The sequence below is a fragment of the Sesamum indicum genome, linkage group LG11 (assembly GCF_000512975.1).
Source record: "Sesamum indicum cultivar Zhongzhi No. 13 linkage group LG11, S_indicum_v1.0, whole genome shotgun sequence".
NCBI lineage: Eukaryota > Viridiplantae > Streptophyta > Magnoliopsida > Lamiales > Pedaliaceae > Sesamum > Sesamum indicum.
This window is the reverse complement of record NC_026155.1, coordinates 12,890,977-12,907,920: the sequence shown is the minus strand read 5'-3', so window position 1 is coordinate 12,907,920 and position 16,944 is coordinate 12,890,977. Positions and strand designations below refer to the sequence as shown.

At 36.8% G+C, this 16,944-nt stretch overlaps 3 protein-coding genes across 3 annotated transcripts; 2 read left to right on the top strand and 1 right to left on the bottom strand.

Moving 5' to 3' along the window:
- Positions 957 to 2,952, bottom strand: LOC105174242 (expansin-A9). The gene is made up of 3 exons (XM_011096272.2): positions 2,580 to 2,952; positions 1,870 to 2,188; positions 957 to 1,470 (listed from the first exon to the last, which is right to left on the bottom strand). Exons 1-3 carry the CDS (start codon positions 2,797 to 2,799, stop codon positions 1,155 to 1,157), a joined length of 855 nt encoding a protein of 284 aa, XP_011094574.1. The 5' UTR covers positions 2,800 to 2,952; the 3' UTR covers positions 957 to 1,154.
- Positions 4,898 to 5,845, top strand: LOC105174241 (thaumatin-like protein 1). The gene is made up of 2 exons (XM_011096271.2): positions 4,898 to 5,001; positions 5,133 to 5,845. Exons 1-2 carry the CDS (start codon positions 4,950 to 4,952, stop codon positions 5,792 to 5,794), a joined length of 714 nt encoding a protein of 237 aa, XP_011094573.1. The 5' UTR covers positions 4,898 to 4,949; the 3' UTR covers positions 5,795 to 5,845.
- LOC105174240 (UDP-glycosyltransferase 73C3-like) lies at positions 14,691 to 16,651 on the top strand. The gene has a single exon (XM_011096270.2). The coding sequence runs from the start codon at positions 14,998 to 15,000 to the stop codon at positions 16,528 to 16,530; it is 1,533 nt and encodes a 510-aa protein (XP_011094572.1). The 5' UTR covers positions 14,691 to 14,997; the 3' UTR covers positions 16,531 to 16,651.

The window sequence follows — 16,944 nt, the reverse complement described above, 5'->3', positions numbered from 1 at the left end:
CTTGCATGGAACCCTTCAACCAAAACAACTCAAATTCTTCAAAACTATGTGTACGCATGGATATAATTGGTCACAGAAAAAACTGCCCAAGTAATCTGTAACTGTGGTATTCAACATGGACAATGCCAGACTTGTATTCAGCAATCTGAAGGATGCTCGTTACCACCCTGTCGGGGGACAAAGTTGGTGGCGGTAACAAAAAGGGACGGCTCGCCCCGTTTTCACCATTGGCTCATTAGATTGCATCTTTGTCCATCGTTGAATAATGCAGTGCTCAATGCGTTTGTGTTCAATCCATAGACTTTCACTATGTCTCCATATCCGCAGGCTCCTCTTGTCGGATTTAATGTCCTACACATTTGAAGTAAAAGTAAGATATATACCCAAAAATTGAAAAAGGAAAAGAACTGGTAAGTACCAGGTGTTGCTGAGCCATCAGCTTTAGCGTTGAAGGTAGCACGAGCATGTTTCCAGGGGCCATGGACTTGAGCCTGGGCATCCGGTTCCTGGAGAGGGGCCATGTATAACTGGCCAAGTGCAACGGGCAGCACGAACATTAATTAGGATGAGCAGCAAAGCGATGACAGGAGGGCTCGCCTCATGATTGCCATGGCTTTTGATATGCAAATTAACATCATAAAGAGACAAAAGGGGGGAAAGGGTTGTGGTTTATCAGAATTGAGAAACCTTTATCTATTGAGTTCCGGTCATGCCCTATACTGAATTAAATTCCTCAGCCATGGGTTTATATATATATATATATATATATATATATATAGCTGATGAGAACACAACCAATGTTAATTGAAAACAAGCATGAGCTTGCTATCAATTGTGTTAATATATTCTTTCATTTTCTTTAGAGCATTGAAACGAGTTAACTTTCCACCACAAAAAAGTTCACAGAGTGAGAAGTTATATAACAAATGAAAAATAAAATATCAAACAAAAATAAATGAGCACTAAAAGTCTCGTCTCCCTTAATAATAAAATATACTGACGCATCACAACTCTAAACTCCCTAATTATAATACATACATGGGTCTACGTTAATTTCTAAACAATAAAAATACAGAACCCAAATCCTGATTCCTAATAACTAACAGAAATATGTAAAAAAGACAAAAAGAAGGGAGACCTAGGTCGTGTCCTGTCTACTTAAAATTGGTGCCTTGAAATGTCTGACCAAAGCGCCAGTTGTTAGGAGCAACACGCATGGAAGTGGAAGTTCTGCCGTCGCTAGTTTGGACTCTAAAACTCAAGGATTCCCCTACCAAAACTACACCCCCCGTCTCCCATCCTTGTCCCCGTTTACGCTTCATTTTCCTCCATAGCTTTACACTCTTCTCCCCCTTCACCCACACGCTCTCAACATCACCAGCACCTCCAACATTCCAAACCAACACCACTGTCGAGTCACGGCTCCCATTCACCATGAATTTTATGCCTCCTTTCTTTTTGCATGCAACCCTGCAGTGCTCATCACCCAAATTAAATGTTAACATACACTAATTCTCATACCTCATTATATATTTACTCTAACATCATCCCTACCTAAAGTTTAACTGTATTATTAAAAATCTTCATTTCGAAACAAGCTACACTCCATCACTGAAATCATGATTTGTGTTGTAAATTCTACATTACAAATTAGATCATCAGGAAGAATCATTATATATGTTATACAGAGGAGTTATTCTAGAAAATGTTCAACAAGTTCTTTAATATTTGTGTAATTAATTAATACACCAGGAATGGTTTTCATTTTTCTCTCCAGCTATTCAATTTTCTTTTTTTTAAATTTCATTTGGACAGTCTTAAGTTATTTCACAGAACATGTAAAGCAGATAGAATATATTGTCACTATACCTTCGATATTGAACAGGAACAATGCCAGCTTTGTACTGAGCAATCCGAAGGAATGCTGGCTGAGCCAAGTCGAAATGCTCGCGCGGCGGATTGCACCATCCCCCGGCGTCACTGGACTGCTGGTAATTTGGCCAGCAGTAGTTGGTGGCCGTCACAATAATAGAACGGTGTCGGGGAAGACACCATTTGGTGTCATTAACGCATTTTATCTCGTAACAAGCTCCACAGGTTTCACCATTCTTGAACAGAGCTTTGCTCAGCGCCGCCGTCTGTAACCCGTAGCCTTGTTCTTTGGGGTCCCCGTAACCGCAGGCTCCACCTGTCCAAATTCTTTCAACTCATATGAAACACAATAAAGCTTACTATTACTCAGTCTTTTTCACACAGTGGGACAACAAATTTCACTGTCGTCATTCGCTTACACGATAAAGTAATAAAAAGAATAATACTTATGAGGATTACTGTCTATAAGTGATTAATGATCTTTGTTAATGATTGAATTATGATGATCGAGAGCTTAGCTTTATTATCATACGAGCCAAAAAAACTACATGCAGGTGCAGAAACATTTTCAACATGCAATAATTAATGCATAAACTAGGAACTATACATATATTCGATCAAATTAAACATATAGTTTCTACACAGGATTAATATAAATGGGTTGATCAGAAGAATGCATCAGAAGGTGCATAAAAATATATATTTACCCATAGTTCCGGAGCCATCGGCTTCTCCATAGAAAGTGGCATGAGCGTTTTCCCAGAGGCTAACTTTTGGCTTTCGACGCTTGGCGTGTGGATTGGGAAAGCTATGCTGTCTTTGTATCACACGGAATGTTCGCTCGGCATCAATGACTGGTACAAGAAAGTAAAGGAAAAACAACAGGGATAAAGAGACAGATTTTGCGCTAATTGATGTTGTTGTCATAATTAGGCCTCATCAGTTGCTCATTTTCCTTCATCTGTTATGACATATATATTTAGTAATATTTAAAATGTGTGATTTCAGTGTTTCCGGTAAATCTTTGATTGGTGTCAAGGAATAATACCCAGAAATTTGAAGGATGGAAATGGGATATTATGCCTTCCCATCTTTGATGAGCATGAAAATCCCTTTATTTTTGCCTCTTATATATATGTACTTACCTTAACAAACCAAGTCTACATTTAGCTGTCTTGTGTCTGATTATATATATATATATATATATATGTTGCTAATATTAAGGCCGTAAATATATAATTTAATTACAATGAGAAAAATGTAGTGATCATATTTAAGCTCTAAGTATATATTACAATTATTAAAGTTAAGTGATGAATTTTTTGTTTAATTATAAATTAATAATTTTTACCAAGTTAAATAGTGGCAAGATGAAGCTATCAAGAATACAACAGTCGTCATTAATTAAGCAACTATTTATTTCTATAAGCTTAAGTATTTTTAAAATGTTCTTTTGATTGTCGATATATATATATACTTCCTCCGGTCAGTGTACAACTGAGATAAAATAGGGCTTTTTTAGCCACATAAAAATAAGGGCCGAATTCTTTTAGTACTACAATTATGATAGGTGTCGCTTTTAGTTTTATAAAATTCTTAATCATGTATTTTTAGTTCCAAAAAGTCATATTACATTGTGATTCTGGGACTAAAAAGTCGTGGTTTGCGACTTAAAAAGCATTGTGGCTAAAAAGACGTAATTTAAGTTTTACGGGACTAAAAGCGTCACATGTCATAATTGTGGTATAAAAAAAATTTCTACCCTTATTTTAGGGGACTAAAAGAACATTTTTCCCGATAAACTAATTCACATTGTCCCGTGTTGAATTTATTAATTACTTAATACTAAACCAAATTAGTTTCATTCTAAAAATTTACAAGTTTTAGTTTGAGTCCGATAAGTTTTAAAATTGCTTAATTTTAGTCCTTTAACTCAATTTCAAACAATTTTACCCTAAACAATTTTAGTCCATAATATCCATTCATTTTACATCTCGTAGCTAATGTTTGCCTTGAATGGTATAAGAGTTTAGATTTATTGAAAAAATATTTGTTTATATGGACTATTAGCCCTTATCATCAAAATAGCAAACGAATCATAAATTAGGATAAAAGACTAAATTTATACAAAACTGATGGATAAAGAACTAAATATAATACTACCAAAGATAAATAACCAAAATGAATTTAGATCAAAGTATTTAGATGAAAATTTTCATTTTTCCTTACTTATTTGAGCAAATGACTTCAGCATTATTATTTTAGAGTCGTATGTCAACTCCACTTTCAGTGGAACATATTATATTCCTTTCAAATATAAATTATAGTTAATTATTCTAATTAGTATACTGTGATACTGAAATTAAACATTTGAACTGCTTAATACCCAGAAAAACAAAAAAATGAAACCGGACCTAAGAAGTCAAATAAATTAAAAGCCATAATTTAGTTATAAAACGAGAACTCCAATTAATAATATTTTTAAACAAATCATTCTTTCAAAATGGCAAAACTATATGAAGCAGATTTCCTGCTGTCGATATTTCATGCAAGGGATGAGAATTAAATAAATGAATATAATTGCTCCAACCCCATACTACTAACACATAAATGTTTCTAGCTACTCTGCACATGAGAGCTAGTTTAAATGCAATTATTTCTCTTATATACTTATCAAATTAAAGCTTATATATGCCAAGGTTTACTTTTTTATTTTCGTTCAAACATATATTTGAGAAGATTACCCGGATCGCCAAACACATACTAAAATCTGAATTAAGCTAGTCAAGATTATCAAAATTTATACATTTTGCAAGTCAAAATCCAATGAAATTTGGACTCAGGATCAGGAGACTACTATCATTTCCCGATTACATGTTGATCTCGAATGTTATTTCAGTAATATTGGATTCAATAAACTTTACAAATTTCTTATTCAAGACTGCAAATTTTTCTTCGTATTTCTGCAATCAAAATGCATATATATATAACCTTCAATGCTGTGCTTCAAGCCCGATCACTTAAATAAATTGCATCAACAGATATTAATTAGTATAACAATTTCAAGAGATCCGGCGATGGGAATTAAAATCCTGTGCTCGCTTGCGCTCGCACTATGCTATGTTTACGGTATGATCATTTCTGTTATTCAGCATACATGTTCTTTAGCATGCATGCACTTGGTGTTAATGAAATTTGTTCACTTCGTGTTAGCGTTTTCTCAGTACAGTTTGGTCTTAATATGACTAATTGTTTTGCAGGAGTTCATTCAGCCGTAATCACCATAAAGAACAACTGCCGCTTCGAAATTTGGCCAGCAACAGTAACTGGAAAAGGTGCAGCACCTCCGACAGGCTTTGCTTTGGCTCCCGGCGCTTCAACAACCGTCAACATTCCTGCGCCATGGTCAGGCAGATTCTGGGCTCGATTCGGGTGCTCAAACTCTGGCGGCAGATTCAGCTGTCAAAGTGGAGACTGCGGTTCGGGTCAAATCTCATGCAACGGGGCCGGCGGCCGGCCTCCAGCAACCCTTGTTGAATACACACTAGGAGGAGATGGTAACAAAGATTTCTATGATGTTAGTCTTGTCGATGGATTCAATATACCAGTATTTGTGAAGCCCGACAGAGCTTGTCCCTCAACAAGTTGTCCTGCCGACATCAACCGCAACTGCCCGAATCAATTGGCCGTCAGAAACCCGAGGGGTGCAATAATTGGCTGTAAAAGTGCATGTGTTGCTTTTAACCAACCGCAGTATTGCTGCACTGGTTCCTTCGGTTCTCCAGCGACGTGCAAGCCGACAAGCTACTCCCAGATGTTCAAGCGGCAGTGTCCTCAGGCCTATAGCTATGCTTATGACGATACATCTAGCACGTTTACATGTCCAACCGGGGCTAACTATCTTGTTACTTTCTGTCCCTAACTAAATAATTAATTATTGACGTTGCATGCGAATAAGAATTGGATACTGAAAGAGACATAACTTGCTCTGTAATAAGTTTATTTAGAAATTAATGAAGATTTTGTCTTGTCAGTTCATGATCAGCTTCTCTTAGATTTTTTTTTTATTCTGGCATTCAGACACTTATTATAATCTTATTCTTTTTAATAAACTTTCCAAAGTCAGTGAATTCATTTTTCCAAGATACTACGGCATTGGAAGTCAATGCATGTCTGCAGTACTCATTCATAAATGATCTTGGCAGTGGAAAATTTTATGAATGATTGGTTTCAATTTCGTTTACTATTTCAAATTATATTGCTTTTTCTACTTTATTAATTAATGTGGATACATCACATATATAGTTTTTTTTAAATAAAATAAATAGCATAATTTTTGTACAAGTAACAATGAAGATGTTGGGTGTTAACCACCAGTAGTAAAACTTATCAAACTATTACAAAAGATAAATGATGGGTTCGAAAACTCATATACAATATTGTTAGAAATAATGGCCCAAATACAAAGGCCCACTCACACCAAGCCCACCGTCACTTGGAGGCCCCTACCCGGCACCCGACCCGCTCCACCTAGTCCGACCCGATTTGACTATATATATATATACTCTCTCATCTACAAACCCTAATCAGCTCTCTCTCTCCTCATGCGGTTTCCGCCGCTTCCCTCTTCCCCTCTCTCCCTCTTTCAAACCGACACAGCTGTTGGTTTCTCTCTCTTCTCCGTTTCCGGCGGTTATCAAGAGCCAACTTAATGGCTCTTGAGAAACCGCCTAACGGACTCTCTCCGGGTGTTTCTTAGCCTATAAGTACGGAGGTTCTTCTCCCCCCTGTTCTCGGCCGAACTTGAGAAAATCTGTTTTTCCTCCCTCAGTCTTTGTGATATATTTCTGTGTGAGAACTTGCTTTGTGGTGAGCGATAGTGACTGGTCTTTGTGATCGGGGTTTTGTGGTTGGGTGCCGTGAGTAGTGGAGCAACCGTGGGGTTTGCCTTGTGTGTTGGGTGCGGTATCTGTGACCGTGTCCCTCTGAAATTGGATCTGGCTCTTTCTCCTGAGCCACATTCAAACAGTACTGTTTCTTTGTTCGTTTTCTCTATCTTTCTGTAATATTCATCTCTGTAAATATTTGGTGTATTCGGCCTGTAATTTTTGAGGAGTTTCGTACTCCATCCCGTGTAATAGTTGATAGGATATATTTGGAAGGAAATACCACTGGAGGGTTATACCCTACAGTGGTATCAGAGCTTGCGTTCTGACTCGTGCTGATCCTGGTGGCGGTAACCTCTGATAAACCCCTCCTTTCCTTTATCGCGTTATTTTTCTTGTGCTGTTGTTGAATATTACTGTTATATCTCATTACCCCTATTATCTCTGTTGCCGTGGTAAACCCCCTAATATCCCCCTTGGCCGGACCCTTGAGGTCGTCGGGTATCTAGGTGGGACTTAGGCTGGTAACCCCCGGCTTTGGCTACAACTGTTACATTGTGCGATTTTCGTGGTATTTCTGCTATTTGCTATAACTGTTTGTGTTTTCTTGCTGTTTCTGCAAGTCGACTATATCTGCTATATCTCTTGTGATTTTCCGCTATACTCTGTTATCTGCATTACCATCTGTAATTTCCGTATTATTCCTACAATCCTCTGTCATCTCTATACTCACTCTAACTTAGTAATACACTCCTATTGTTCGTTGTGTTTTCTGTGTGTACCTGTTCTTGGTGCCTTTTTTGGTTGGTAGTTGATATATTGACGTGTTGTCTACTTTTTTTTTAACCACCCCGCTTTTACTCCTTTAAACTCCAAGTTTTTCCAAAAACCAGTTTTTTTTTTAAGCTTATTACCTGTTTTTATAAAAACCGTACTATCCTCATTTTTTTAAAAATGGCTGGTTACAGCCTCCAACCCTTCGATGGTAAAAGTGACTTTGCCATTTGGCAACAAAAAATGAAAGGTGTTCTCATTCAACAAAAGGTTTTCAAAGCCATTGATGGCAATTATGCTGAAACTGTTTCGGAAGAAAAGAAACAAGAAAATGATGAATTTGCTTATTCCTCTATCATTTTAAACCTTTCTGACACCGTTTTGAGAAAAGTTGGTAAACAAGAATCTTCAAAGGCTTTGTGGTATAAATTAGAGGAAATTTACACCGAAACTTCTTTACCGAATAAGCTGTTTTTATTAGAAAAGTTTTTTAGATATAAACTCGATTTATCGAAAAATATTGATGAGAACCTTGATGATTTTACTAAACTGATCCAAGATATTAAACTTACTGGAGATAAAAATATTGATGAATATTCTCCAATTGTGCTTTTAAATGCTATCCCTGAATCTTATTCTGACGTAAAGGTTGCCATTAAATACGGTAGGGATAGTGTTAATATAGAAACTGTTGTTAATGGCTTAAAGAGTAAAGAATTAGACATTAAAACCAATAAACCTAGTCAGAACCAACATGAAGTCAACCTTGTTAGGGGTAGAATGAAATCTAGGAATTTTAACTCTAGATACAACAGTAGGAGTAGAAGCAGGAATAAAAACAGCAGAAGCAAATCTAGGACTAGAGAAAACAACTTCAAAAATGATAGAATAAAAGACAGACGTTCTTATAACTGTGGCATAAAAGGTCACTATATAAAGGATTGTAGAAAACCTAGACGAGAACACAGAGATAAAAACTATGAGGAGAAAGAAACTGTTAACAATGTGTCCATAGAATCAAATGGTGAAGTTTTTGTTGTATACGAAGCTAATTCTGTGAATTCATTTGACATGCATGAATGGCTAATTGACTCTGGCTGCACATTTCATATGAGTCATTTCAAAGACATTTTTTCTAACTTGAAGCATGAGCATATCGGTTTTGTATCCATGGCAAATGAGAAAAAATGTGATATTAAGGGTCTAGGTGACATTTCATTATGCTTTGAAGGAGGTCATAAAATGGTTTTGAAAAATGTTAGATACGTACCTGACTTAAGTCACAATCTAATATCATGTGCTGCATTAGAGGAAGATGGGGAAAAGGGACTATGAAAATTTTGAAAGGATCATTGGTTGTCTTTAAAGCTGAGCGAAAACGGAACCTTTACATCTGCACTGCTACTTATGAAAATATTGCTGCATCTGTTTTTGAAAACAATAAGACCACTCTTTGGCATAAAAGACTTGGACACATAAGCATGAAAGGTCTTGAATTCTTAAAAAAGGACGGTATTTTGAATGAAAAGATTGACAAATTGGATTTTTGTGATGAATGTGTCATGGGGAAACATCATAGAGTTCATTTTCCTACATCCCCTTCCCCAAATCCATCTATGTCCACTTGCATTTTAGATTATGTTCATGCGGATGTTTGGGGTCCTTCTAATGTGACTACCCATGGTGGTAATAGATATTTCTTGTCGATCATTGATAACTATTCTCGTAAAGTGTTTGTTTTCTTAATGAAGCATAAATCAGAAGTTTTTGACAAGTTTGAAAAATGGAAAATTTTTGTTGAAAACCAAACTAGTAGAAAGCTGAAATCTCTTAGAACTGATAATGGCTTAGAATTCTGTAACCAACAGTTTTCTGAAATGTGTGATAAATTTGGTGTAAGAAGGCATAAGACTAATCCTTATACTCCTCAACAAAACGGAGTAGCTAAACGCATGAATCGAACACTACTTGATAAAGTGAGATGCCTATTGATTAGTTCTGGATTGCCTAAAACATTTTGGGGAGAAGCTGTCCTAACTGCTGCACATTTAATAAACATGTTTCCCTCTGTGCCATTATCTGGAAAAACCCCTGATTTTATGTGGAATGGAAAATTGCCTGATCTTTCCTGCTTACGTGTGTTTGGATGTTCTGCTTTTGTTCACCAAAATGTTGATAAACTTGAACCTAGATCTCTCAAATGTATTTTTATTGGTTATCCTGAAGGGGTGAAAGGGTATAGATTATGGGTTAGGAGTCAACCTGGCTTTAAAGTTCTGATTAGTAGAGACGTTACGTTTAATGAAAATGAGATGCCTTGTTTAGAAAAGACCCAACCCATAGAACAAGAAACCACTTTTAATAAAGTAGACTTAGAGGATAACCAAGAAGGGGAGGGATTAGACAACAATAACCAAAGACAAAATGCAGAAAATCTTGAAAGCATAGGAGATACAAACCCATTAATCAACCCCCTTGATAACTACCAACTAGCTAGAGATAGGGATAGAAGACAAACTAGGATACCTTCAAAACTTAGGAATTTTCACACAAGTCTACATACCGAACTAGGAGAACCATCTAGTGTTGAAGAGGCTTTAAAAAGTGACAAATGGCTTAGTGCCATGAAAGAAGAAATGAAATCACTAAAAGACAATAAAACATGGATCCTAGTTCCTAAACCCAAAAATGCGTCCGTTGTCGATTGTAAATGGTTGTTCAAAATAAAACAAGAAAACCCCTTAAAATATAAAGCTAGACTTGTTGCTAAGGGCTTCACACAAAAAGAAGGCATAGACTATAATGAAATCTTTTCACCTGTTGTCAAATACACTACTGTCAGGATTATACTTGCTCTCACTGCCTATTATGATTGGGAATTAAAACAGATGGACGTTAAAACTGCATTTTTGCATGGTGACTTGGACGAGAATATTTACATGAATCAACCCTTCGGTTTTTCTGACAGTTCTAAACCTGATCATGTTTGTTTGTTGAAAAAATCATTATATGGTTTGAAACAGTCACCGCGTCAATGGAATAAAAAATTTGATGAATTTATGTTGTCTTTAAATTTCTCTAGGAGTAACTATGATCACTGCCTCTATTTCAAATATGTTGATACTACTCCGATTTTTTTGGTACTATATGTTGATGACATGTTAATTGCAAGTTCTAGCTTACAACTTATCCATTGTCTTCAAAATGATCTTTGCAAAACTTTTGAAATGAAAAACCTTGGTAATGCAAAATAGATTCTTGGTATGTGTATTATTAGAGACAGAAAAACATCTTCCATTCTTTTGAACCAAAAAACTTATCTGTTGTCTGTTCTTAAAAAAAATTTGCTATGGAAAATTCTAAACCTACTGCTGTTCCCTTGGCTGCCCATTTTCAACTCAGTAAAAATCAATGCCCCCAATCTGAAAGTGAAATGCAAAAAATGAGTAAGATCCCATATTCTAATGTGATAGGTTCTATTATGTTCCTTATGGTGTGCACTAGACCTGATGTTGCCTATGCCATCAGTTGTTTGAATAGATATATGTCAAATCCTGGTCCCCCTCATTGGGAAGCATTGAAATGGTTGCTTAGATATTTGCGTGGATTTGAAAATGTTGGTATTAAATTTTCTAAACATTCTGCTCATGCACATCTTATTGGCTATGTAGATTCTAATTACGCGAATGATAGGGACAGTCGTAAATCCACTACCTCCTACATGTTTACATTCTGCAATTCATGCATTAGTTGGAAATCCCAACTCCAACACATTGTTGCTTTATCTACGACCGAAGCTGAATATATTGCTACTACAGAGGCTTTCAAAGAAGCATTATGGCTTAGTGGGCTCCTTAATGAAATCGGCTTCTTAAAAGAAAAACCTGTGATTTTCTCTGACAGTCAATCTGCTATTCAATTATGTAAAAACCCTGTTTTTCATGATAGGACAAAACATATAGATGTTAGGTATCATTTCATTCGTGATATTGTGGGGAAAAATGAGATAAGGTTAGAAAAGATCAGTTCGGACGAAAATCCTGCAGATATGGGCACTAAGTGCTTGCCAATAGAAAAATTCTGTAAGTGCTTAAAAATACTCTTACTAAATCCTGATTAATACCTCTGTGTTTGTTTAGTGTTGTTTATATTGCAGGTACAACCTTGGAGTATTTATTAGCAATGATGAGAAAACCAGATCCATAAACCCCTGACCTATACCATTGGGTATTTGGTCCAAGGTGGGGTATGTTAGAAATAATGGCCTAAATACAAAGGCCCACTCACACCAAGCCCACCGTCACTTGGAGGCCCCTACCCGGCACCCGACCCGCTCCACCTAGTCCGACCCGGTTTGACTATATATATATATACTCTCTCATCTACAAACCCTAATCAGCTCTCTCTCTCCTCATGCGGTTTCCGCCGCTTCCCTCTTCCCCTCTCTCCCTCTTTCAAACCGACACAGCTGTTGGTCTCTCTCTCTTCTCCGTTTCCGGCGGTTATCAAGAGCCAACTTAATGGCTCTTGAGAAACCGCCTAACGGACTCTCTCCGGGTGTTTCTTAGCCTATAAGTACGGAGGTTCTTCTCCCCCCTGTTCTCGGCCGAACTTGAGAAAATCTGTTTTTCCTCCCTCAGTCTTTGTGATATATTTCTGTGTGAGAACTTGCTTTGTGGTGAGCGATAGTGACTGGTCTTTGTGATTGGGGTTTTGTGGTTGGGTGCCGTGAGTAGTGGAGCAACAGTGGGGTTTGCCTTGTGTGTTGGGTGCGGTATCTGTGACCGTGTCCCTCTGAAATTGGATCTGGCTCTTTCTCCTGAGCCACATTCAAACAGTACTGTTTCTTTGTTCGTTTTCTCTATCTTTCTGTAATATTCATCTCTGTAAATATTTGGTGTATTCGGCCTGTAATTTTTGAGGAATTTCGTACTCCATCCCGTGTAATAGTTGATAGGATATATTTGGAAGGAAATACCACTGGAGGGTTATACCCTACAAATATAATTACAGAATCAACAAATAAATAAAGAATAAAGAATGAATACACATATATGAATATACAAAATATAAAAATAACAGATCTCAATAGAAAATTGGCTCAAGAGCCAGATTCGACAAGGAGAAGGGCCAAACACCACCAATGGCCGGCAACCCCTTACGGTTGCTAAGCCCAAAGCCAGCAATACTCAGTTTTTCACAGAAGCCACTAAGATACCATCCACAAAGGACCACAAAGATTCCATAAAATGAATACTCACATAGACTCAAGAGAAACTACTAAGAAAGCTCATTGAAGAGGGAAGGAGAAAGAACTACTAATTCTTTTTTTTCTCTTTCTTTTTTCTTATTTCTCTCTCATCCGATTTAGAAACCACCGGGGATATTTAAAGGAGGAAGTCATTGAATACAAGAGATGCAGTTGGGTCGGGTAGATGGACTGGGTGGGTCAGGTGAGCTGAACCAAAGATATTGAGCCATAATATCAAAATGGTTGAAATATGGAGATGGGCTTATCCATTCAAGTGAGGGGCGTTGGGTTGGGCCGAGGGGACATAGGCCATAAATTTAATAGAAAATGTTAAAAATTAATTTTAGCGAGTACACACTTAGAAAAAATATAAAAGAAAATAAAATTGCAAGATACAAAATTCATATGGTTAAGAGAGTTTTCTTACCTCCAAAACTACTCAAAATTAACTTCTGTTAAAATTATTTTTTAAGTAAATTACAATAAAAGATTATTGACCAATGTAAATTCAATCAATTATTTTACAACAATACAAATTTAATGAATTAATTTCAGTCTTGTAAATAGGAAATGGCTATCGTAAATCATAAATTTAATGATATTTTTTAAATATTTTTCTTTGTCCCGTAAATTACAATAATTTTTTTTTAAATTTTATTCTAATTATATAATTATATTTTTAAAAAAATATAAATATCTTAACAATACACCATATAATAAATTATCACAGGAGATATTTATAATTTTAATAGGGTATTTGAAATTATTATTTATAATTTTTCAAAATATGAGAATATATTTATAATTATGACTAGGAGTAGGAAAATAGGTTAAAACTCATGGGTTCAACCTAAGTCAACTAGCTTTGGATTATATTTGCGTTGGTTATATTTTAAAATAGATTGACATCGGTTGATAATGGGCTTAATATATATCTTAATGAATTCAGTCCATAAATTAAAAAAGAAAAACTAAAAGAACCCACTATTTTTTCTTTTTTCATATATACACATCTCTCTCACTTAGGACAATATGCTAACGACTCCTCTTGCTTCATATGCAAACACTCTTAACTTGGACTGATCCGGCACATAAACACACTCACAACTCCTCTTGCTTCATTTGGACTCAACCCAACCTGCATATTTTCCATTCCTAATTATGATAAATTTTAAAAAAATTGTTGAAAGTTATCCTTCCTCCTATTCAATTGTCTATAATTTATTGAATTATCCGGATCAATATTTTTTAATATTTTTTTTGTAATAAATGTACCGTGTAATCTTATTTCATTTATTTATGAAATTATGTCAAATAAGTATTCCTTTTTGGCTGGCGCAGTCATTTTTTTGATATTAGTGATTTAAGACCCTTATACAAAATTGTATCTCTAATGGATTAAATATAATTTATCCTATTGTGAAATAAAAAAAAATATTAGTAAAGAAAGAACATACAAAATCCCTTTAGCATTAAAAAAATAATAAGAAATCCCTTGGGCAGAGAGGCACATGATACTCAAATCTTGGCCGGATCTTTTGTATCTTCTTTTTTAATAAGGGTTTTTCTTTAAAAAAAATTAATTTCATATGAAATAAATTGTATCTAATTCTATGTTTAAATGATAATTTCATTAAATTCAAAAGATATAGAAAAAAAATTAGAGACTTAACAATTTTTGGTCTGTCAGTATAGATATCACACTGGCCAGCTACAACTGGCCACGTAGCTTTTGCTCCTGAATACGGTCGAATCACGATTTGTTTCAAACGTATGGAAGGAGAAAGGATGGACCAGTTAAAATCATCCACAGAATCCATTCTCGTTGCCCAACCCACAAATTCTTGGGTGACAGGATAATTCCTGCATTTGCGTTATTGCATTATGCAGACTCTTACATCATCAGCTAGCAAACAGCCAAACATTGGAAACCTCCCCACTATCCTCCGAGAATGAAAGTTTGAACTTGGCCTCCAAGGGTCTTCTTCAGCAGACAAGTCAAATGGTCCTTGGAAATCTCCAAGCTAGTATGTCAGATTCAACTTGGCCTTCACGGCTCTTGCACCGTCACCAAACTGCCAAACTAAACACTGGAAACCTCGAGCATGCAGTATTTAATCTCAGCCTTTTCAACCGATTTCTAAACATAACAAACAGAGTTGGGAATAAACAAGAATTGAAACCCGCCAATTCCACGTCCCTGCAATTAGATTAATGGCCACCAACGAAAACCAACCTCATTTCGTCCTGTTTCCTTTCATGGCCCAAGGCCATATGATTCCCATGGTAGACATTGCCAGATTGCTGGCGAAGCGAGGTGTTCTCATCACGATTCTGATGACTCCCCACAATAGCAACAGATTCAAATCAGTGATTTCTCGTGCAATTGGCTCTGGACTGAGCATTCATGTTACCCACCTCAAATTTCCCTGTGCTGAAGTCGGGCTGCCTGAAGGGTACGAGAGTTTTGATATGCTTCCTAACATTGACGATGCACTTAAGTTCTGGAAAGCTGCTACCATGCTAAAAGATCAGGTGCAAGAATTGCTGCAAGAACTTAAGCCCCCGCCAACCTGCTTAATTGCTGATATGTGTTTTCCGTGGACCACGACTGTTGCTCTAAACTTGCATATCCCAAAAATTCTGTTTCATGGGACTAGTTGTTTTTCTCTGATGTGCATGCACATGCTGGGAGTTTCAAAGGATTTCGAAGAGGTAACTTCTGATACGGAGTACTTCGTGGTGCCTGGCCTGCCGGATAGGATTGAGATCACCAAAGCTCAGCTTAAGGGCACAGCTAATCAATTGTCTTCTGACTGGATTAAGATACGGGACGAGATGCGAGAGGCTGAACTACAAGCATTTGGGACCGTGGCTAATACTTTCCAAGAACTGGAACCTGAATATGTTAAAGCATACCTCGAAGTGAAAGGCAAAAAGCTTTGGTGCGTTGGTCCGGTTTCGTTGTGCAACAAAGATGACATGGACAAGGCTGAAAGAGGTAACAAGGCCTGCATTGATGAGCATGAATGCTTGAAGTGGCTTGATTCACAGGAATTGAGCTCCGTCATTTACATTTGCCTTGGAAGCTTATCACAACTGGCCACTTCACAGTTGATAGAGCTCGGCTTAGGCCTAGAAGCATCGAATCGCCCCTTCATATGGGTTATCAGAAATGCATCAGATGAGTTCAAGAAGTGGCTGTCAGAAGAAAGATTTGAGGAAAGGACCAAGAAAACGGGCCTTTTGATCCAAGGCTGGGCGCCTCAAGTTCTAATACTTTCCCATCCGTCTGTTGGAGGCTTTTTAACGCATTGTGGGTGGAACTCAACACTTGAAGGAATAACTGCTGGCCTGCCTATGATAACATGGCCGGTATTTGCAGAGCAGTTTTGCAATGAAAAGTTCATTGTGAACGTCATCAAGACAGGAATAAGAGTAGGCGTTGAGGTGCCGGTCATCTTTGGAGAAGAAGAGAAGGTGGGAGTACAGGTTAAAAATGATGATATAAAGATGGCTATCGACAGGTTGATGGATGCAGGAGAAGAAGGGGAAGAGAGAAGAGAGAGAGCAAAAAAGCTTGGGAAAATGGCGAAAAATGCAATGGACGAAGAGGGTTCATCTAACCTCAACATGACAAAGCTTATAGAAGATGTTATCAAACACCAAACCAACAACGTGGACCAATCTGCAAATGAAGCAAAGCTAGATCATGAATATTCTTCTGAAATTGTAGTCCAGCAATAGATACAGAAGCTCTGTTTTCCATTGATGATATTCAGTACTGCAAATTCCTCTTTTATTACTGCCTTCAGAACATGTTTCTGGTACTTTATTGCTTTGAATTTGAGCTTTTTCTTTGTTAGCATCTCTAAATTTGACTATTAGGAGCTCAGGTCTTGACACTAGCTTGTCTCAGCAGCTGTGACAACTTAACTAGCAATCGAAAGTGATGATTACCTTTTTGGACAAGATTAGAAGATCGCGGACTAAACAAGAACTACTGAAAGAAGATAAATGGAAGACAAGTCCAACCATATAGGTAAACTCAAACTAAAAAGATAATACTCCTTCAATCTGACTATTCTCCCACTTACTAAAGCAGAATTCTGAGCCCAACTGGAAAGTTTCATTCAACGGAGAAGTGGTCCAGTTGTCATG